Source organism: Alosa pseudoharengus, unplaced genomic scaffold, assembly GCF_046254945.1.
Source record: "Alosa pseudoharengus isolate Yale_2024_CS ecotype anadromous, Long Island Sound unplaced genomic scaffold, YU_APseudo_1.1 YU_APseudo_1.1_scf_7, whole genome shotgun sequence".
Classification (NCBI taxonomy): domain Eukaryota; kingdom Metazoa; phylum Chordata; class Actinopteri; order Clupeiformes; family Clupeidae; genus Alosa; species Alosa pseudoharengus.
In genome coordinates, this window is record NW_027468859.1 from 12,356,953 (window position 1) to 12,381,094 (window position 24,142).

The following is a 24,142-nucleotide window of genomic DNA, read 5'->3' on the forward strand; positions in this document are numbered from 1 at the left end:
TGAATCTGACAAACCGTCTAGGAGGAGTATGTTAAAATTGATCATGTTACATCACTGTAATTGCCATTCTTTCTGTTGCCAGGTGGTGGCGCTATGCCAAATATGCATTAAGGGCATGTGAATATCATCACTCCCATGGTATTCAAAGACCTGTGAAATGTAAAACATTTCAAGCCATGCATGGTGAATTATGACACATTTATTGTTTGTGTGGAACGGTATTAAAATTAACAATTTTGCCATTTTGTCAAATTACAACATATCAAAAAAAGGCTTCACAATTTAGAATCAGGAACATCTCGGCGTCATGTATACCAACTTTGACATGAATCGGATCAACCGTCTAGGAGGAGTACATTAAAATTGATCATGTCCACAATGCACAAATTCTCAAATACCTCACTTCCTGTGGGCGTGGCTAATGGCATGTTAATACAAAAGTTGTTTGTTTTTGGGAGTTACATACACCCCCCAAATTTGGTGTGTGTATCTAAAACTATATGCCAACCACAAGTCACAGTGACATAAGGGGGCGCTAGCGAGTCTCTGGGCCATACCCGGTGCCAAGCTTTTATCCCTGTCTATTCACTGTACCACTTGATGTGTGTGCCAAATTGCATACGTTTTCACCCATGGGAAGCACCTCTTTTGGGATCACAATTCAGCACATATTTCATCACATTAGTCTGCACAAAATCCCAAATATCTCACTTCCTGTTGGGCGTGGCTAATGCATTGTACATAGGAAAGTTGTTCATCTTGGAGAGATACAGACACCTACCAAATTTGGTGTGTGTAGCTGAAATTATATGCCAACCACGGGATCAGTCACCTAAGGAGGCGTAAGGGGGCGCTAGCGAGTCCCTGGGCCATGCCAGGGGCCAAGCTTTTGTACCTAGCTGCTTTGTGTGACACCTGATGTGTGTGTCAAATTTCAAGACTTTTCATTTATGTTAACCACCTCAAAATATATGCCAACCACGGGATCAGTCACCTAAGGGGGCGCTAGCGAGACCCTGGGCCACGCCCGGAGTCAAACTCTTCTACATAACTGCGATGCGTGACACTTGACGTGTGTGCCACATTTCAAGAGTTTTCGACCATGTTAACCACTTCAAAAACAGGAAAGCAAAAAAGTAGAATAATGAATAATAATAATAATAATAATCCTTACAAAAACAATAGGGCCTTGCGCCCTTCGGTGCTCGGGCCCTAATAATAATAATAATAATAATAATCCTTACAAAAACAATAGGGCCTTGCGCCCTTCGGTGCTCGGGCCCTAATAATCCTTACAAAAACAATAGGGCCTTGCGCCCTTCGGTGCTCGGGCCCTAATAAATAAATAATGATGTACTTAGCTGGCTTTATCAAACAGCAGGGTGACTCCAGCGAGCTACCACAGAACCGCTGATGCCAACCGACCCTGACACCTCTTATCATTGTGACAAATGACAAGTGCCACTGACTGTGATATTAAGTGACAGTAATCTAAACATACCATGTCTGCCTCTGTAACAATGAAGTGCAACAAACAACAATTGCTGCCTACTGTCACTAAATTGCGAATTCATTTAGAGTGATCCAATTAAGTGTAAAATAAGCTAATGCTACCTGGTGCTTGTAGCAGATGCGCTGTGTTAGCCTTAGAAACGACAATTGGCAGAGAACACAGGGACGAAGGAGGAGGATTAGACATTCCCGTTTCTCAGTCTGGTCACTGCAATTCTGCTCAACAAATGAGGCTGTGGTGCCTTGGGAGCATCCTAAATCTGCCTTTTTAATGGCCTCCAAAATAAGGCAGAGCCATTTCAACCCGTCTGAGCTATGTCTGCTTGCCCTACCAGCCTGTGGCCAGAGATAGGGGGACACTTTCCATATTATTATTGTTTTCTCTTTGCCCTGTGCATACACAGACACTTAGGCACACACACAGACAGACACATGGGCAAACAGACACACACGCAGCCGGCCGCAGAGATAAGGGTCAGAAATCGAACTCTGACGTCTCCAGCTGATTAGCAGCCCGAACAATTACAACAATCATGTTATCTTAACTAACCCCATGACACACACACACACAGGATTTGAGAGGCCAGTAATCCTGGGGATGGCCTTGAAAACATAAACACACATGCACCCGCACATACACACACAGACTTATCAGCATTTTGTAACAGCAAGAAATGAGGCGAGAAACAAACAAACTAATAAGGCAATCAGGCCCCCGGGAGGGCCGTCAAAAGGTTTCCACTCACTCCTGCATTATCTCCCTCCCCCCTCGTGCCTCCAAACCTCAAGTCAATCTCCTCAAAAGTCTTTGCCACCATTTAGGCTGTTTTCAATCTCATGTCCTCCACTGCCCCCATTCCCACTTCCAAAAAAAAAAAAAAGTCCTTGCAAGACTTTGGTACTCTCACCCTGCCAGTCACGCTGCCAACCTTCCAAGTGGCATCTCAATTACACCCTGACAGCTCTGACAGACGGCGACGGTGAGGGCACGGGCGCCAATCAAACGCTGCACGTCACCCTGCCCACCCCCGAAAAGGATACAGGCCTCTGGCTGGCCATCAGAGTGGGCCCATCTGACGCCTAATTGAGAATTAATTGGTTCAGGATTTCATTCCACAGACGATGTGTCTGTCTGTGTGTATGTGTGTGTGTCTGTCTGTGTGCGTGTGTGACTGACGACATGACTAACATCTCAGTCGCTATGTTGGGCCACTTTGCTGACTGGAACCTCCGTTGGTGCTTGTCCAGCCATCATTCTTGTGGAGAGCTCCCTACGGCAAGGTGCCAACAACGACCAGGTAATCCCAAGGAAATGCACATGCCGGGAAAAATGTGCGTGTGCACACTGATGGCCACTTTACACAGAAGAATCTGCTATATGAATCAGTATATATATATATATATATACAGCGGAGAAAATAAGTATTGAACACGTCAACATTTTTTTCAGTAAGTATACTTCCAGTGAGGCTATTCGCATGAAATTTTCACCAGACATTAGTATTAACTAATAATAGTAATAGTAACTAGTAATCCACACATATATAAAAATCCAAACATTAATGTCTAAAAGTAGAGTTATGAGTAAAAAAGTGGAATGGCACAGGGAAAAAGTATTGAACACACTAAGAAAAAGCAGTACACAAAGGCAAGGAATGGCAAGGAACAAACTGGAATCTATAAGTATTTAGAGAAATTATCCCTCCTATCTGTGCAAATTGATATAAACTGGGTTAGTACATACTGGTGGGCTATAAAAAGGTTTTTTGTTACCAAGGTGTCACACAAGAAACATTTCATGATGGGCAAAAGCAAAGAGCCCTCCCAAGACCTTTGCAACCTTATTGTTGCAAAACATATCAATGGAACTGGTTACAGATGCACTTCAAAACTTCTGAATCATCCAGCAAGCAGTATTGGAGCCATTATCTGCAAGTGGAAGGAACATCAATGCATCATCAACTGGCCATGCACAGGATCTCCTTGCAAGATTTCTGACCAGGAAGTCAGAAGGATAGTCAGAAGTGTAGCCGAAGATCCAAGGACCACTCAGAGAAAGCTCCAGAAAGACTTGGAGGCAGCAGGTACAATTTTTACAGTGAAAATCATAGGTAATGCACTCCACCACCATGGCCTCTACGCACGCTCATCCCGCATGACTCTTTTGCTGAAGAAAAACATGTCAAACCTCGTTGAAAGTTTGCTACACAACATTTGGACAATCCTATGCAATACTGAGAGAATGTATTCTGGTTAAAAATGTAACTTTTCGGATGTCATACTACACACAATATTTGGAGGAGAAATGGCACTGTGCATCACCCTAAAAATACCCTACCAACAGTGAGGTTTGGAGGTGGTGACATCATGGTGTGGGCTGTTTTTCATCTCATGGTACTAGCAGACTTCATACAGTTGAAGGAATGATGAATGGAGTCATTTTTTTCTGGGAGAATCTTTACATCCACCAGGATGATGAGGATGAGACATGGCTAGACCTTCCAGCAGGACAATGATCCTAACCATTCAGCAAAGGAAACTTTCAATTGGTTTCAGAGAAAGGAAATCAAGGCCCTGACTTCAATTCAATTGAACAGTTTTGGAAGTTAACTAAAGATCAGGATTTACAAGAGGGACCCCTGAAATCTTCAATATTAAAGGACTATCTGTTTAAAAGAATGGGCCAAACTCACACCAGAATACTCTGACTGATTAGTTTCATCATACAGGAAATACCTTGAAGCTGTCATTACGAATAAAGGCTTTTCCACAAAGTATTTAAGAAATTTCAGCAGGCGTGTTCAATACTTTTTTCCTGTGTCATTCCACTTTATTGCACATAACTCTACCTATGGACTTTAATGTTTGGATTTTTTTTATATGGGTGGATTATCTGAGTTAATACTAATGTCTGGTGAAAATTTCATGCAAATAGCCTCATTGGAAGTATACTTACTGAAAAAAATGTTGACGTGTTCAATACTTATTTTCCCCGCTGTATATATATATATATATATATATATTATATGTATATATATATATATATATATATGTACTGCAACAAAGCACATGTATTTACATCTATTCGTATATAGCATGTATCATGGTGTCTGTTTAGTAAATATGGAAGGGGGTGGGGTTAAAACCGAAGAGCCAGTGCCTGATATTCTACTAATACTCTACTTATAGTCCCACATCAGTGAAGACACATTTACATTACATTACATTACATTTACCTGATGCTTTTATTCAAAGCGACTTACAAATGACATTCAAGCTACGAAGAACATTCAAGCTACGAAGGAGGCCATAAGATAACAAAAAGTAAGTACTGCTTTTACAAACACCACACGACACAACCACCAGAGGATAATCGTGCAGAAGTTTGAGTCAGCCAGCCAGAAGAGTAGTCAAAGGAGATAGTATTTCCACTGAGGACAAAGTCAGACAATGATGGCCAACTTGTGACTAATACACTGTCATCTGAGCTCACCATGCACTAAGCGTCATGTCTACACACACACACACACACACAATGAGCATCACACTAGTTTGACTCATGTGTCAGCTGCATATTCAGTGCATATCGCCCTCTAGTGGTCATGGAGTTTTTCAGGAGAATCACAGTGTTCCATGTTGTCAGTTTAATTTGTCTTACAACACATTCCTATGGTGGCCCTAAAGTGCCAAACACAACAGCACAGAAAGAATAATGACACAACTGATGAAAGGTACCGTAAAGCGTAGGCTAGCTACATCAGTGTAAGATTAGCCAGCTGGACTGGGACGCTGAAGGCAAGCACAGGTGAGTTGAGATTAGGGAGTGCACACACAAACATGTACATGAACAGTCTACTGTACATGTGTGTGTGTCTGTGTGAGGAGGGTTTATAAGAAACTGAAATAAAGTAGAAAAAAAACTTTCAAGCGTTTGCTCTTATTGAAACTTAATTGGAACATGTCTTCGAACGCGACAAACGAACGCGTACACATAATTGATAATCATGGCTTCCTTACTCTGTGTATGTGTCTGTGAGTGTGTGTGTATATAAGAAGTGGCCTAAATAATAGTTATAGGTGTGTGTATGTGTTTTGTGTCTGTGTATAAGAGGTAGACTAAATAAGAGTTAAAGTTGACTGGTATTTAGTTAGCTGACGCTTTTATCCAAAGCGATATGGACTCACAGCAGTGGATCTGGGAATCTAACCAGGACCGACCAAATGTCAGGCGGCACCGTTACCACTTCACCACCATAAGAGAAAGTACACACACTTGTCTCTCTTGTTAACTATTTGCAGGCTTGTATTTGTGTGTGTAAGTGTGTGTGTGTGTGTGTGTGAGAGCATACCTGACGGCCTCTGCCACGCTGTTGGAGGTGTGGCCAGACAGGGCATCGTGCAGGTTCCTGATGAAGTAGTCACGGTACTCCTCCGCCAGGGCCATGAAGGTGCCGCCCATCACGATGAACTCCACCTTGTCCACACTGTGTCCCAGCTGCTTCAGCTGCGGGGAAGGCACGGGAGGATGACCGCCGCAGTGCGTACATAAGACAAAGTGCAGAAGGTAGGAGTAGCAGTGTGTGTGTGTGTGTGTGTCTATCACTTCCTGTCCATGATGGTGGCAGGTTGCAGGTGACATGCAGATGAATGCCAAAGTGTTGTTTCCGTAAATCTAAACAACCACACTCATTGTAATTGCCATTGTTAATGTTAGATATGATACATTGTGTGTGTGTGTGTGTGTGTGTGTGTGTGTGTGTGTACGTACAGAAATAGGTTGGTGTGTGACAGATAAGGTGTCAGGGGGATGGAGTTGCAGTTATGTTTGCAGAAAAACTCAAGTGTCTTTACAGAAGCAGAGTGTGTGGGGTGGAAATGTATGCACAAGGACAGGTGTGTGTGTGTGTGTGTGTGTGTGTGTGCGCGCACGCAAGAGAGAGAAAAGCATAAGATACAACACAGATAGATTATGTACGGGCTTGGTAGAACACATATGGATTATGTATGGGTTGGGTAGAACACATATAGATTGTGTATGGGTTGGGTAGAACACATATAGATTGTGTATGGGTTAGGTAGAACAGTGTTTCCCAAAGTCTGGGTCGCGACCCACGGGTGGGTCGCAGGAGATTTTATTTGGGTCGCCAGCACAATTTATGTTGTGTTATAGGCCTAACTGATACCATTTGTCATTTGATACCAGGAAAGCTAACAGTTTTCTATTAGGATGTAGATTGTTAACTACCACAGTCACAGCTCATGAAACTGGCGCATGAAACTGGGGGACGAACGCATCGCAGAGGGGGTGCCAGCATGGATATTTACCTCTCAAAATGAAACAGTTCTGTGGGGCGCCTGTACCTCGCAGTTGCAAACTGCAAGGGACATGAATCCGCCTATTTGCACGAACATGAATCCGCCTATTTGCACAAACATTAATAGATACCAGCTCCTCAACTTTACCGATTAAAATCTAGTGATCGTGCTGTCAACTAAAGCAGACATCCATAGACCGGACATAAGGCCATTCAATTTGCATACAGTTTCGATTGCAGATGCAATCTTTAAAGTTAATAGCAACCTCCTCACATTCTTATTTCTGATTTAAAATGCACAACCGTGCATTATTTATAGTCTACAATTTAAATGGGCATTTTAAACACTATTCCTCTCTTTTTCTACCTCGCTAACTCCAAAGTAAAGGCGCATTCTTCCGGCTCTTGCGCAAACGCCTCTTGTTCTGATATAACGACTATACAATATAATATAATACAACAATACAATATAACGACTTGAGTTATTTGCTGTTTACATTGAAATTGATGTCCACAGTGTTATGGACCCATTTGTCTGCAACGCAACGTAGCCTACAACATTTTTTTTTAGAAATACAGGAACAGCTTACTATGCTGACGAATGACGACTGCGCAACATGCGAGAATTTAGAGAGAGAATTATCTTTTCAGTAGTCATTTCCAACTTTTGATGGTGCTCAAAATGCAACACAACCGTGTTCAAAGCAGGGATCCTATAGCAATGTATGGTTGGGGGAGGCATAGAAAAGTTGGATAACCTGTGGCCTAAAACAATATTGGTGGTTGCAGGGTAGATTTGAAGTGAAATGGGTCGCGTCTTTCTGTCATTTTTTAAAAGTGGGTCGCCAGAAAAAAAGTTTGGGAAACACTGAGGTAGAACACATATAGATTATGTATGGGTTAGGTAGAACACATATAGATTGTGTATGGGTTGGGTAGAACACACATAGATTATGTATGGGTTGGGTAGATAGAACACATGTAGATTATGTATGGGCTGGGTAGTCTTTGCTTATCTTTCGGTCAGAAAATTTAAGAAGAAACCTCTCTCCCCATATACGACCAACAACATTTACAGCATTCTAGAGGCACTCAAGTACCTTACTGGTCCACTGCCTTTTCAAATAAAAGGGTCATTTAAAAAGCATTTAAAGATAACAAGTTACTTTGCATTATGCTGTAAGCCTTGCACCTCAGCAATAAATATGCAGATAACAGAAAGCTCGTCATACACTACATAATTCCATTGGCTCTGTATAGAGAGCCCTTGTATAATGCTAACAATTTGATCATTCAAGCACTAAGAATGATATGAAGAGTGAAAGTGCCTTAGGCGTGAAAGGACCTTGATGTTTGAGTAGCAAGGTCTCCCATCAAAATCAACGAGCACATTCTGACGCCTGTCTCATAATGAAATTAGAATCATACACTTTCACGGAGCTCCGACCTGCATATAAACGCTCTGCATTTCTAATCTGACTTTCAGCACTGCCATTTTCTCAAGCAGGTCTGTGCACTGGTTGACCTTTGGTGGGATTATTAGAGAGCAGAAAACAGAAGGACGGCGTGAGCAAACTGGGCAGCTCACCTGTTCCACTCGGTGTCGGGTCTGCAGGTAGGGGTCATAGCGTGCCCGAATGGCCCTCATTGACGTGGGCTGAGCGTGACACACACACACACACAATATTTTTGTTAAATTCCAATGTTTTCATAAATAAATTTTTTCACCCTTGATTTTGTATCATTTTTACACTCTCAGAAATGCCTTATCTTGGAGGCCATGTTTGGGCATTAATATCTTGAAAAGTATTATTCCTAGCCTGCCCAAACTTTGCAGGGTGGAAGACAGACATGTTCTTGGTATTATTGAACCGTTACGCATTTGTACTGCATGCCCATTAGTTTTATATAAGGCCCTACATATGGAAAACTGGTGATATTGAGGGTCTTGTAAACTCATTTTTTGTATCCACGTAGCACCAATCATTTTTTTGCCTGCAAATTCAGTACTTTACTCTATTAATGTTGAGGCAATATTTGAGGTCTCTGCAACACATGCACATGAAGATATTAAGTATAAAACAAGGAGTGATTGCAATTTTTGGTCATGTTCATAGGACTAAAATGGTATATGGGGTAGCTAGTAGCAGTGGTGGACATTACTTGAGTACATTTACTCAATTACTGTACTTAAGTCGCTTTTTCATGTATCTGTACTTTACTTCAGTATTTCAGTTTTGGTAAACTTTTTACTTTTACTCCAGTACATTTCAAGGCCAAATATCTTACTTTTTACTCCACTACATTTTGTGATAGCTGAAGTACAGCTGAAGTTCCTTTTGGAAAAAAGACTGTCCAAATACATGTGTACTTACATGTATATTTTCTATTAACCCATTCGCGCTGGATGCTGCATGACGCAACATTGACCCTCCCGCTGGATGCTGCGTAGCGCAACATTGACCCTCCCGCTGGATGCTGCGTAGCGCAGCATGCTTTTTATTTCATGTTTCTAGGTGCTACAGAGGCTTAGATATAAAATTTTGGTAGACGTTGACAATTTTTTGTATGTTTTCAGAAAACCCTCAGGAAATAAGGTTATTTAGTCTAGAATGCCATAGGATTCTATAGGCGTTTTTAGCAGGCATTTTAGGCGTAAATGGGTTAAGAGAGCTAGGCTTTAAATAATAGTCTTGCCTAACCTATGTTATTGTCATATCCACTATTTACTGTACCTTGTTGACCCCTTTTCACAATATTGATGTTACCACAACTAGCCTCTTGACGCCATAGAGCAAATGATAGACATTGATAGACAATCTGACATATTCAAACACAAAAGGGAACATCTTCATTTGGTCCGAAAGTATAAAGCATACAACAAAGAAAAATGTGGTTACTTGTATCTACGATAAGATATCACATTAGTTTGTTTTTAGTTCTTTCTCACATACAGCAATTATTAGCTGATTTTGTCCTTGAATGGAGGAGAAAGGCTCAATGACTGCATGTCTGTGCTGAATCATTTCAACAAGAGTAAATGCAACTGTATTAATCATAATACATTTCAGGACTTTTACTTTCGATACTTAAGTACATTTGAAGGCAAGTACTTTTGTACTTCCACTCAAGTGGAAATGTAAAAGAAGGACTTTTACTTTTACTGGAGTAACATTTGACCATGTGTATCTCTACTTTCAGTCAAGTACAGGATTTGTGTACTTCGTCCACCAATGGCTAGTAGTAGGAACAAGAAAATTAACATGAGAATAGCTCACTTTATAGTCATTTTGTGTGTAAAGTGCCAATGATTCATCATGTTTCATTCATATATAAATACACTTGCTTGATTACATTGTATACCTATGGGTTTTCATTCTTGGCCCTAAGACAAAAGTCTACCTGTATGGTACAACATTGGCACGTTGTACACCAAATGCCCATACATTGAGCTACTTTCACATAGATCTTCAAGTGCCTACTAGCTACCCCACAAAATGACCTCCCTTTATATGTGGAGAGCTGAAATATTGGAGTACTACTGTATATCAATAAAATATAGTATGTAAAGAGAAAAATAATGATTGATACCAAATGCGTGCAAAAACAAGTTTATACTAACCTAAATGTAACTCTTTTTGAGAATGCCGTACAAACGTTTAATGGTTCAGTCATACTGAGAACATGTTTATCCCTACAAAGTTTGGGCTGCATATGAATAATACTTTTCATTATATCAATGCCCAAACATTGCTTACCAGACAATGTGATTTTCAGGCTGTAAAACTGAAGTAATTTCAAGGGATGAAAATAATATGAAGACATGGGAAATATTTTACAGGCCTTGGTTTTTGGACCCATTCTTGATATAGACAAGGTTTGAACAAAATCTGAGACTGTGCAGCAACAACCTTATCTGAACTGATACGGAAAGACCCAAATATGATCTTGAGCATATGTCAGATTTAAATTTCTGTATAGAGGGAAGGGAAGGTGAATACCTCATATCCTGTATAAGACTGTGTGGAATACTCAAAATCCGAGTCAGGTCCTCCTGGACAATATCTGCCAGGGACAAAACATAGTTATCTCACAGTCCTTGTGAATAAGTATTAGTTACACTAGACTCATATGCCTTAAAGTATAATGATTGTTTATATCTTAGCTAATCAACAAATGCCCAGATAAGATTTTTTCCAAATCATTTGACACTGCGAGAGATATACAGATCACTGGTATAGATATCCCATCTTGTCCCAGCATCCTTGATCACTCACACACAGATGTTCCCTGTGAAGCTGATGTGAGGACATCGGTGTGGTTTGCACATGACGGCAACCACTGCGATCTGCAACAGAAGACATAATCCTTCCATGAGTTCATCATGTCATAAAGTTTATTTTATGCTTTAACCCTTAGAACCCTAAGCTGTTTTTAGGGCATTTTCACTACATTTATTCATAAGGATTTATTCTGGTCATTGTAAGTGCCACACACATATATTATATATTGTTTTTTTCAGGAGAGTCTAGGCTATTCAGATCTGCATTTCATGTATTAATACTAGCATTAATTTTATTTTGATTTTTAAAGAATTAAAATATAAAAAGTGTATTATAAAAATTCTTATATTTTGACATGTATCTCACCACAGCAAGCTCACAGCTCTACATGCATTTCATGTGGTTGTAGGGCAGACTGTCCTGAATCGGGCAATATAATTGCCATGTTGGAGGGATACTCTGGGGCTGAGCAATTTACAGAAATATTTGCTGTGTGATTTATGGAAATAAATGCCATTTTTTATAGTGACCTTTCTGAGCTCCATATCTGTGACACGAACTGATCTGACCTGACTTGACCCGAGGTTATGTGTTAGCCTGCGTGCCTGTGTGTATGCTAATAATTCTCAACTTTTTACTGCATTGCCATGAACAAAGTAAAGGCAAAAAAGGTGTTTATTTGTTGAACAAATTGGGATGCAATGTGAGCCTTGAATTGGATGCCATGCAGGAATTTGCTAGGATCTCAAAACCGGAATATGAACATGCTTTGCCATAGAGAAACACATGATAGCATTGGATTATAAACATGCTTTGCCACAAGAACAGACAAAAACTCCAGCTATATGAAGTTATTATTTTGCTGTCACTTCGTCTGTTTTATAACCCAGAAGGATGTACTTGGTATCAAATGATAGCTCTGAGTGTCCTCTTTCATCTGACATGCGTGGCATATCTATGCGATCACGGGTCCGCGAGTAATTCAAACGAGAGTAATGAGTGTGCAGCGTTGGTTTGTGTACATGACGTTATTATTTTGCAGTCACTTCGTCTGGTTTTATAAGCCAGAAGGATCGATAAACATGGTACCAATGGATAGCCCTGTGCCTCCTCTTTCATCTGATATGCTTGCCATATCGATGCGATCACGGGTTCGCGAGTAATTCAAACTAGAGTAATGTGTGTGCAGGTGAACGCAGAGAAGTATAGACTGTAAATATGATACAATTTGATTTAATTTCATGATTTTTTTTTAATTTTCATACTTGATCGTACAGACAAGTGTGTAGTCTCGTTGGAAAGCCCCACTTCTGCTCTGTCGTGCAATAAAGGTTTCATCTCGCTGCGACGAACCGTTCCGGAGCAATGTAACAGAGAAGAAGGGGTGTGTTTTTTGACGCACTTTGCGTCAATCGGGTTCTAAGGGTTAAGTAGTACAGTACAGTAGTTATGACACTTTTAGTTATTTAGTTATTAGCTTTTAGTTATTGTCATTTAAGGACCGGTAGATTCTTTCATGTTAATCTAACTAAATAATTCTTACGGAGTAGCAGTGTGTATATGGTTATGGTAATTGTTATAATTCTGTTACATTTTATTGTGTCTATTACTAATATTCATATTTATTTAGGCTATATGACTTTAAACTGTTCACTTTAATGTCAATGTAATGTTTATCGATGCCATTATAACTAAGAACTATAAACATAAATATGTATTTCAGTAGTGTAGCCCACTTCGAACCGATGAATGGGTTATTCATTCATCATTCAAGACACAGAGTATACTATTCACATACACACATACAGCTAGTGATGGCACTACTGACCCCACTGGCTGTGCGGATGGGCTTGGCCTTCAGTTTGGGCACCAGTGCGCGCCGGTACTGAGGTGGAACAGCAGCGATGATGTCCACGAGGCGCGGCTGTGCGGAGAGGCCATACTTGGCCGACGTCTTCGTTTTCACCCTGGAAAAGGAGGAGACCAGTCGCTGAGCTTCAGTTTCGATGGGATGGAGTGAGGAAGGAGGGTATGGAGGGAGGGAGTTCCGACCACAGATCATTGAGAGCACATTGTAATCGGATCACATCTGATAGTTAGCTATGCACTGAAAGAGTTCCTGTGTGCATTTCTCAATTGTTCCTTGCTCTGGCACTCAGACCACTGGAGCCAGGGAGCAACGTGAAACACTACATTTGTAGAATCGGTATGGGACCAGGCCTCTGAGAACCATCCCAGGCAAGGGGGGGTTTCATTAAAGAACAATAAAAGGTAACCAGTCCAGATGGTATTAGCAACTTAACTCATTAACATTTAGAGTGTAGGAGGGTCAGCTCTTCTACCTATACATCTTCAAACAGAGTTATAACAATAATAACACGAGGCCACCCCCCCCCCCTCTCTTTTTTGTTTGAAGCATACATCCAATTGTAATGTGTACCACAAATGTACATGTATTGTAAAATGTTCAGTACAACTACTGTAATTGTTACTGTAACTGTGGGTACACTTTCAAATGTATGGGTAACATAGATTTTATTTCTTTGGTGATCTGGACTCACGGGCCTGCTTTAAGAAATGTTTTGAATATTGTTTGTATGATCTTCTACCATGCCAGGGTGGTTTTGTTGTTTTCTTTGTTACCTTTCCATACTAAATGATTGCCATGATATCAAGCCTTTTGCTCTGCCTTCTTATGCTTATAAGACAAATTGATTTTCAGGTTGGCTTTTGATTTCTGTACTGTTGAGCCAATGTTTAATGTAATCAGAAATGCCAATTGTTGTTTCTTGTGTTTTAGACATCCTGACCAGGACAGGTCAAGATTACTTTTCTCTTATTTTATGTTATTGCATTCTATTTATCAATTCTATGGTTTATATGGGGAATGTAATTGTAAACATTTGTGATGAGCATGTATCTATTGTTATTATTAATGTCTACATTCCAAGTGTCTGTTCCCTTACACACTTCCTTTCCCCCCATTTTGTTTTACTAGTCTGATTACCCAACCTCTGTATCAACTTAAACTGATTAAGTTATTTTGTTATTCTGTTGCACTTTTATTTCTTTATATTGCTGTTTATTTCCTTTTAATTCCTTTTAAGTTTATCCTGCCTAGAAGGAATACTTGTGGTTCAGATGATTCATACAAGAGCATCATATCTTTTTTGACATGTTGTCACAAATTTGTAATTCTACGGTAACATTTCCCAATTCCATTATAGGTGCTAGTGAACGGAATGCCTCTGCTGCCTCTTTCCTGGGTTTTTTTTTCTCATTGCTTTCATTTCTGTTGGTTTGTTTGCTTGCTTGCCTTAACTACTGATGTATTTCAACTTCATTTGAAAGTATATGAATTGAGATTGGTCACAAACCACTAGATAATACTTGATGTCTACAGGCAGAACCTAACCACATTGCCCTGTAATTGTTTTGCTTTAAGGATCTGAAGATGCACTGATCAAGCAAAGGATACTGATCTGGCAGACAAGGTTGTTGAAGTTGCCGCAGGTGCAGCTGCCACATGATTAGGTAGCCTGTTAAATGAGGATTGAGGGCTTCTCAAGCAACTTAATGGATAGAGGATGAGATGTTTTGTTCTTTTTACAACTTAATGTGATGAATACGCTGTTACCATCATCACTAGAAATGTTACCACTATCACAAGAAATGTTTACATTATTACTAGAAATTCTGTTCTGACGCGTGACAGGCCTCAGAGTTTCTGGATTGACCATCATCCTGACTGAGTTTCCAGATAACTGTGGTACTAGGAAAATTACCATCAGCACTCACAATATTTCCACCAGTATATTTAGAATTACCCATTAGTTGACACCCCATATAACCTCAGGAATGTGTACAAAAGACAAAGGTTAAGAAGGTAGGAGTGTCCGTGTGTGTGAGAGTAAGTGAGTGAGTGTGTGTGTGTGTACAGATATGGGTTGGTGTGACAAATAAGGTGTCAGGGAGATGGAGTTGCAGTTATGTTTCAAAACAGCTCAAGTTTCTTTACAGTAGCAGAGTGTGTGGAGTGGAAATAGTGTGTGTGTGTGTGTGTGTGTGTGTGTGTGTGTGTGTGTGTGTGTGTGTGCAAGAGAATGAAAAACATAAGATTCACTTCAGAGATTGGACTGAAAATATGCTTATGAATTTAACAGTAGAGGAGCAACAGAAGGATCACAACACCCAAACACACACACACACAGTCACTCTATACACAGTACACATGCAAGGTAGGAGTGTACTAACTTGTTGAGGTTGATGTCTTTCCCCTCCTCGTGAGCCTCAACCAGTTGCTTGATGACGTCGGCTATCGTCATCATCATCAACTCTGCACGGCTGAGGTCACCTGGGCAAATTGGGGGGAGGCAAGGGCTTTAACTCCTGATCATACAAGTCTTAATGTATTCTGCACATTAACAACTGATAGAATAACCATATTCTTCAAGCTTCATTTCAGCTAGAACCTGTGTGTATGCAGGTAGGTGTAGTGTTGTGCATGTATGTATTCAGAACTGTAATGATCTGAATGATGAACGAGGTGTGTAAAAAAGCCAATATTTGTTCTTGCTGGGGGATGAAAGCTGTTCACTTTGGTTTTGATTTTAACTCATCTCTCACTTCTTACACTGCCCTGCTTGACAGTTGTTTCTCAGGGGGTTAAGAGAAAATGTTAAACGGAAAGCTTATTATTTGCAAAACAGCATAAACTTTTTTTCAAATGTCACATTCTGATAGATGATGTTTCTTTTAAGAAATCTCAGTGGTGAAATGAAATGTGGGTTTCACATTTCACACTATAATAGCAACTCCACTAACAGACTATAAACCTGTGTCGCTCCAAATGTCCTTATAAGTTCTAGAGGTTCTTACTGGAAACTATAATGGAAACTATAATTCTGGAACAGGGCCTTAATAAAATTTTCTCTTGAAACTGGGAACTCTTTAACTTTGAGGTATCAAAATTCGTACGAGAATATGGGTCTGTTTCAGCCAGAGAATGAAAAAAAGATGAAACAAAGATTATTACTAAAATAACTGCCCTTACTCAAATGAAACCTGAAGATTTATCAGAAAATGGCAGGGAGGCTTTAATTTTACAGCAAGATAAATTAAATGAAATATGCAGAAAGAAAGCTAAAGGAGTCTTTGTCAGATCAAGAAGCAAATGGCTGGAGGAAGGGGAGCAAAATACCACATACTTCTTCCAATTAGAAAGATCTCGAAATAAATCCAATTCTATCAGGAAACTCAATGTCAACGGAGACATCACCGACGACCCGTGCAAGATAGCAGGCTACTGTTCATCATTTTACAGAAATTCCCACTGTCCCTGAGATTGAATGAGAATAATCTTTTCTCTGACCATATGGTGCATATCTTCTAAATATCTGATTATGAATAAGGTTAAGACTGTGTCTTAAAATTATCCATTGATATTACCTTTTCAAGACTTTTATGCAAAGATGCTGAAACCTTTATTTACAGTGTTTGAACGAGAAAGCATGCAATAGGCCTATATGAAATCCAAAAGCCCTCAAAACCTTCGACCTATGTAGGCCAGGCTTACTCTTTAATATCATTCTTTCATAATGTTTAACTGTGATTATTTCATAACGCATGCGATGCTCTATAACTGGTAATGTACATTTATCTATTGTACTGTTTCCAAATAAATAAATAAATCCAACATGCCAGTTCGTGCTCCCCTAAAGATATTCTCAGATTATACCCTATTTTTTTTAGTGTCTATGGATTTTACACAAGAGAATGTGTGGCAATCTCTCACTGCAGTTCCACCCATAGAGAGAGAGAGGGTTTAAGCGGAGCTTTGGTTCCACATAGGTCATTCTAGGTGGGGTTACTTGTCTAATATCTAGGATGGATAACTTTGAGTCATAAGGGTAACTGATACCATACGCTACCATATTTAAAAAGACACAATTTACAGTGAAGAATTAAAGGCAGGCATTGTATATACGTGAGTCAAACAGTTAGCTATCCAGTTAGCTTTAAAAGACACAGATATACTTATGCTATGCTATGCTGCATACACACGTTTAGAACTGGCTGTGCTAGCAAACACATACGTACCTAGCTACCTTTAACAGTAAGAGAAAACACTTACTCTTCTTCTTTGGCTTCCCCATGACAACAATGCAGCCACAACTATCTCACCGATACACTAATTGTATGACAGTGAAATAAATATTGATTCAATCTAAAACATAATGTTTAGTAAGCACATTCACCCAACATGTCAACATGCTTAAGGCCGTATTTTGTTTAGCACTGTCGAAAAGACTTCCGGAAAGGTGCAACAACATTTTTCTTTCGGAAGACAACAGACATTCATGTATAGTTCCTTGTCCCATCTGTCACAAGAAATTCTAGTGGTCTGAATTAAAAAAAAAAAAAAAAGATCTTGAATGCTGCATGGTCGTTCATTTTGATTTATGTATCACCATATTGTTACATTATTAGGCCTGGTCATAAATGGTTTATTTTATTTAACAAATAAAATGAGTATTTTCATATTGTCAATGAATATTTTCATATTGTCAAATTTAGTTTGTTTTCATGAAATCATTTCTGAGATATTTTTGTCTTGGTAAAGAAAACAAACTGTAATAAACAAAAAAGGTGTGAGTAACAGGTAACTGTTTAAAGCTGACCAAAACAAGATCAACATTTATCAAGTTATATTCCTCCCGGTCACTTGGACTGTCACTGTCACTATGCGTCTGAGCAAATCCGCCTCAGTGCAAATCTGTGCATAGGCACTCATAGGCAACCTGTTGCTTGCTCCACAGTAGAACCTGTAGCCTACTGTCTCAGGTTAAAATGGCTTCAGTGGTCCCTCTAGTCTCGGGAGTATCAGGAAATGAAGCAGGTGGAAATGTGTCAGATTGCTCTTGAAGTGTCATCGATTCGAAAAGCTGGAGTTTTCCTAGGATCTTTTTTGAACGAAAGCTATTGACGACATTCTTCGGGAGAGCTCATCTATTTGGAATGTTTTATGATTGGAATAAAGCCAGCCTATAACCTCACAGGCTAATCGCAAGCTAATGTTAATTCTCGTTGGAGCTCTCCTTAAGATCGGCGGTAAGGCTTACTTTTCCTTTTACAACGCCTTCAGAGAAATGCGAACGGTCATTGCTACATGACATGACTCTCGACAAAAAGAATAATTTGATGTTGCATATCTCTTTAACCTGCAGTTGACCTGCAGGTGTGTTACAAATGTTAGACTATGCTGAATATTTAAACTTAACCATATCTGTTTGTTTCCATATATGAACTAGGTTGTTTATTACAGTTAACTATGTCTATGCAAATGTTCAACAACATATGGCGTAATGAGCGCTACGTAGATTTTAGGAGCCGAGGGCGAGTGTTGTTTCACATGGGACATTGAAGCCCAGACTTTATCTTTGTAAATGAGTTTGAGTAGAATGCCTTGTACAATGTAATTGGTTTGACTGCATACGAAGTGTTTACGAACGTTTTTCCCCCCTGCATCTTAGACCACTAACCTAGACTCTGCACTATGGACGAAAGTTTGAATGACTCAAATGTGAAGGTTGCTGTACGGCTCCGACCAATGAACAGGAGAGGTGAGACATGAACGAAACCTTGTGACAGTCATTGCATTTCCATTAAGTAATGCCCCTCTGTCCAGTCAGTGACTTTCTTGACTGTGAGGCAGTCCATGGTTGTTCGGCCATGCGCACGGAAAAAGTGTGCTCTCTATTCATGGGAGTTTAAATGTAATTTTCCGTATGAAAAACAAACATTATGAGCTAAGAATCCACCATTTCTCATTTCCCTTGGTAGGCATAATGTGCTGTCCTTGGGGCATAGATTTAGTCTTTGATGCCAGATTTGTAACCCACATATCCATGTAATATTTTGGAAATCGTCCCATGTTATTTTAGATATTAAAAAAAGTCTGTTCCATTCTTTCAAACACTGTTGCCACACACTCACAAATATTTGTGTCTCTGAGCTGCTGTCCTACTTTTGTGTTGTTGCTAATGGCACTAGGAAATTAAAGTTTTTTCTGCCTTTCCCCGTCTCTCTGGTGCACCTCCCTTACAGAAAAGGACCTGAAGACAAAATGTGTTGTGGAAATGGAAGGCAACCAGACCATCCTCCACCCCGCCATGGGGAACATGGGAAAAGGGGACACTAGGTAGGTTTTGAGAACGCTGGCGGTGGACTGTGTATGCCGACTTCTGTGAATCCACCACCACCAGTTTGGAAGTGGGCCATCAGTGACACATCATCAGGAGGCTTCACTGACACATCTCAGGCTGATAGCTGTGGCTGTAGGAACACAGTGCAGGGCCACAGATGCTGGCATTGAAGACACTGATGTCATTTTTAAGAAGGACCACACAGAGTAGGCATTACAGCCTGGCATGGTTAGTTAACTGCAGCAGAGAGAAACAAAAGGGCCCTTGACTGATTGCCTGGTCTGGATGGCCTGCCTTCTTGAAAAGAAGCTAGACTTTCTTTCTTGCCTCCCTCTCTTTCTCTCTCTCCCTCTTTTTAATCTGTCATGGGCTGGGTTGGGTGGCGACTCCCACCCAATCTAAATTCCTCGGCTACTTTGGTCGTCCGGTTATCATAGCAACCGGTATAGGGCCCAATGGAGTGTAACCTTGGATTCTTTTAGTGCCAAAGGAAACAATGTGGCAGTGTGTGTGTGTGTGTGTGTGTGTGTGTGTGTGTGTGTGTGTGTGTGTGTGTGTGTGTGTGTGTGTGTGTGTGTGTGTGTGTGTGTGTGTGTGTGTGTGTGTGTGTGTGTGTGTGTGTGTGTGTGTGTGTGTGTGTGTGTGTGTGTGTGTGTGTGTGTAAGAGATCAGAAAAGCAGGTATAATTTCCCTATATTGCTCTCCTCTTGGCTTGAAGATACAGTGGCCAGGAACATCCACCATTTTATATCTTTCCTACCAGGACAGAATGTGCTCGAGTCAAATTCTTTGTCAAAGGGTGGATGTGAACAACTGAAAGAAATCAGAACTTGTGATATGTTCTGGCATATCACTTCTCTAGAGCAAGTAATACTAGCATGCTTTTGCATAGTTTTGGTTTGTACATTTTTGGTGTTAACTCAATTTAATTGTGTGTGAGGAAGTCACACAGTTTAATTGCCGCTGTCCACTGTTTCCATGTTCCAAGTTATTGGTTTTAAGTCATTTGGTCCAGCCAGTGCTGCTGACATCATGTTGTTCTCAGACCTCAATGTTTTTCACGTTGGAACCTCGGGAGCCGGAACTCTCACAGGATGCTTTACTCTTCAGGAACCAGACGATGCGGCCCCTTATCTTACATCCTCACATTCAAAACAGTCCTCTCTTTATTACCCCTGTGCCGCTCTCCCAGTCGGCCAGCTGTTTGCATTTTCGCCCGTGTTCACATGGGCATTCATCACCTCACATTGTTAGACGTGCGTGGGGGGACGGACAGCCGTCATGCAGAAGTTTGTCTTTATTTTGAACTGTGTGTCGTTGATGTTGTCGTTGTGTAGATGTTGTGGTGATTGTAAAAAAAAAAAGTACCATTCCAGTTTGGTCGAGATGAGTGAAAGAGGGGTAAGGGAAAGGGAAAATTAGGTTGCTGTGTCGTTTGTGGGTTTGACCATGTGAAAGAGCAGAAAGGGAAGTTGTGGTGCAGGACCTTTGCACATCTCTCTCTCTCTCTCTCTCTCTCTCTCTCTCTCTTACTATCTCACTCTCTCACACACACTGTCACTCACTCTCTCTCACACACACTCTGTCACTCACTCTCTCTCTCACTCTCTCTCTCACTCTCTCTCAGTTTATCTCTGGTTGGGCTCTCTGCCGCTGTGACGGTTTGTGGAGTCCTGTGGTGTCCCATGGGGCCCTGTCTGTCAGTGATGTGGTAATAATTCTGCAGGCAGCAGCCTGTTGAGAAGGCAAGGCCAAACCGGTCTGTGTGTGTGTGTGTGTGTGTATGTGTGTGTGTGTGTGTACTTGCATAATGTACATGCATAATGCGTGGGAGGCTTGTAGAACAGCCCCAAACTGCCCACACACACACACACACACACACACACACACACACACACACACACACACACACTTATATTTACACTTGCACACATAATTGCAATGTGCATGTAAATACACTCGTTCTCTCTCTCTCTCTTCTCTTTCTGTCTCTCTCTCTCTCACACACACACACACACACACATTGCTCACACTCTTTACAAAGGGTGGGACTGTTCTCTCATTGGCTACTGCCCAGGTGACTGCATTGCCTTATCCAGGTATTCCCCTTACAAAAGGCCCACTGATATCCTGCCCAGCCCCTGCTCCTTCACCACTGATTCCAATCACTCAGGGTCTCACTCTGACTGACCCATCCCCTCCTCCAATCCCTCTGTTTTGGATGAGTGGGCTGTTTTTTTTATGAGTCCCAGCATGCAACTGTGATTGCCTCTGGGCTCCGACAGAACAGGTCAGACAGGCTGCTGATTGGTTGGCTCGCTCTCATCTATTTGTCATTAACTTCCAGTGCTCCTCTGTCAGCGAGAAACCCAACCCAGCAGTCGTGGACAAATAAGGAATTTCTGTACTCACATTCTCCAATGCTTTTCCATGTGAGGCACTGCCATGAAAGCTATGAAAGTTTAACCTGTTAACTGTAATTTTGAGGGGTTTTAGCTTGAGCTGCAAAGAAACCAGAAACTGGTTGCATATGTTTGCACCAAGCTCTTGATTGGGTCTGAGACTCTAAAAGTATCTTTAAGTATCTCCTCAAAATGTCTCCACTCTGGCAATGCAACGTCAGATTTGTACATGAGGAAAGAAAAGCCTTTCAGGAATTCGAAGATTTTGTTACCATTGTTACCAAACCAGACCTATTTGATGCATACTACTTTGTGAAAGGCAATAGTCATGTCCGCACATGTTCAATAGAAATTCAAAGATCAAAGACCTCACACAGAAAGCTCAAGTCGCATTGCCACCTTTGACTTTTAAATGAGGGGTGTATTTTCTAAACATTCCTCTATTGTCATTTTTAAGACCCAATGGTACTTATTCTTAAGGGTAATCACATGTTCTTGCCAGCTTTGCTCCAGGTGAATTCTACTCAGTAAAGCTCACCAAATGCCCTCCCAGTGCAGCCATATTAGCTGGCTCTCTGTTCTCTCAACGTCCATACCAGATAACTATTATCAGGTCATAGTGTTGGTGCTGCAGTCATTATCATCCTGGTGGAGGATAAAAAGTGTTAGTTAGATGTGTTCCCCTCTGACGCCTGTAACGCTTTTTTTCAAGCATCAATGAGAAACGTTCAATAACCCCTTCTTAACCTGTAATCTGATCTGTCATTTCCCATGCATTAGCCGCACCATTTATAAACCGCATGACAGTATAAATAAGAAGAAAAACTAAACAAATATTGAAAGGTATTAAACACATCCATGTATTCACAGCAGTGAAGAATCAGAATCAGATCATACTTTAGTAAGAATGAAGAAATGAAAAGCATTCCCATGTATAGCCCCCCCCCCCCCCTGTGTATTTACCTAAATTTAGCTAAATCAATATATAAACCTTGCTTAATGGGAGTGAAATTACGGCAACCCTTTCATTTGATCTGAATTAGTCTAATAGAGTTGCAAAAAAGTTTCCCAGTATCCAAACTCATGATGTTCATTTCTTGTTTTTTTTTCTCCCTATCCAGGAGTCAGCCAAAGGTGAGAGTCCTGTACACCGATTAAGCCTTTCTGAATACATGGAAGGCCAACAGTGGATTAAGCTTCTGACTGGTTTATTTTCTATTTCAAATTGTAACAGCATGGGTCACACATGGCTGTTCTAGTGTTAGAACAGACTATTGTCTGTGTTTCTTTAGTGATGGGAAGGAACCTTTATTTCCTGCATAACACATGTTTTCGTTGTTTGTTCCCCTGTAAGGTTTTTGCGTATGACTACTGTTTTTGGTCGATGGACGAAGCAGACACAACAAAGTTCGCAGGTGGGGAAGAGTGTGGAGTGAACACAGTCAAAACACACTACTGAAATCTCATAATGACTCTTCTATTCCAGTAATCCAAAAGGGACAGACCTGTTTGACTAGCTTGACAAATGTACAGTTTTTGATGAAGTAAACCAACACTCCACTCACACATCCTCTCTGTAGGCTACCCAGAAATATCATTCCATGAACAAGTTCTGTTTTGTCATCATCACAAGTTGTGTGGGTGTTTGTGTTTGTTTATGTGTGTGTCTGTGTGTGTTTCAGGTCAGGATGTAGTGTTTCAGTGTCTCGGGGAAAGTCTTCTGGATAATGCTTTCCAGGGCTACAATGCCTGCATCTTTGCCTATGGACAAACAGGTAAACTCCACACCACAATGGACTACACCATACTTAGACCAAATGGCAACAGCACTGCAACATAATTATTCTAGAGAACTTTTCTTAGCCTCTTCATCACATTCTACTCTGACTGGACGACATTGAGATTGCTGTAACATGATTGGCTGGTTGCAGGCTCGGGGAAGTCCTACACCATGATGGGCTCTGCTGACCAGCCGGGCCTGATCCCCCGCCTGTGCAGCTCTCTGTTTGAGCGTTCGGCGCTGGAGCAGCGGGAAGGAGAGAGCTTCACGGTAGAGGTGTCCTTCATGGAAATCTACAACGAGAAGGTCCGCGACCTGCTGGACCCCAAAGGGTGAGAGAGAGAGAGAGACCTCACCCCTCTGTAACACCATTCTCTACTGACTTTCCTGACCTCCACTCGCACAAACCCATACACACACACAGAGACATGCACAACCATACTGAAATTTCACTCACTCATAGCCCACTGACAGAGAACTGGTTCCGTTCCCATTCGTGAAACCAACTTATGAACCGTTCGGGGTATTTCCACCAAACAAACAAAAAGCGGTTCAGAACATGGCACTTTGGTTCAGAGCTGGAACCAAAAAATTGTTGTTTTTGTCTGCGAACCGGATTGGGCGTGACATTCTACCATTCAGAAAG

The 24,142-nt window shown here is 40.9% G+C and overlaps 2 protein-coding genes across 7 annotated transcripts in view; one reads left to right on the top strand and one right to left on the bottom strand.

The window, feature by feature from the left end:
• Positions 1–17,421, bottom strand: part of elp3 (elongator acetyltransferase complex subunit 3) — a 32,984-nt gene extending 15,563 nt beyond the window's left edge. Inside the window, exons 1-7 of the mRNA XM_076272664.1 lie at positions 17,244–17,421; positions 15,365–15,464; positions 12,939–13,077; positions 11,105–11,175; positions 10,829–10,892; positions 8,416–8,484; positions 5,862–6,016 (exon numbers count right to left, since the gene is read on the bottom strand). Of these exons, the coding sequence (XP_076128779.1) occupies positions 5,862–6,016; positions 8,416–8,484; positions 10,829–10,892; positions 11,105–11,175; positions 12,939–13,077; positions 15,365–15,464; positions 17,244–17,265 (620 nt within the window). The 5' untranslated portion in view covers positions 17,266–17,421. The remainder of the gene's footprint in view (positions 1–5,861; positions 6,017–8,415; positions 8,485–10,828; positions 10,893–11,104; positions 11,176–12,938; positions 13,078–15,364; positions 15,465–17,243) is intronic.
• LOC143109863 (kinesin-like protein KIF13B) overlaps positions 15,481–24,142 on the top strand; it is a 35,506-nt gene continuing 26,844 nt past the window's right edge. For 5 of the 6 annotated variants that reach the window (XM_076272657.1, XM_076272659.1, XM_076272662.1 and 2 more), the window contains exons 1-7: positions 17,866–18,220; positions 18,643–18,732; positions 19,217–19,310; positions 22,838–22,850; positions 23,071–23,131; positions 23,399–23,491; positions 23,648–23,828. In XM_076272657.1, coding sequence (XP_076128772.1) covers positions 18,666–18,732; positions 19,217–19,310; positions 22,838–22,850; positions 23,071–23,131; positions 23,399–23,491; positions 23,648–23,828 — 509 coding nt within the window. In that variant the 5' untranslated portion in view covers positions 17,866–18,220; positions 18,643–18,665. Of the gene's footprint in view, positions 15,597–17,865; positions 18,221–18,642; positions 18,733–19,216; positions 19,311–22,837; positions 22,851–23,070; positions 23,132–23,398; positions 23,492–23,647; positions 23,829–24,142 lie in introns of those variants that run through there. The other variant, XM_076272658.1, reaches the window with a different exon arrangement.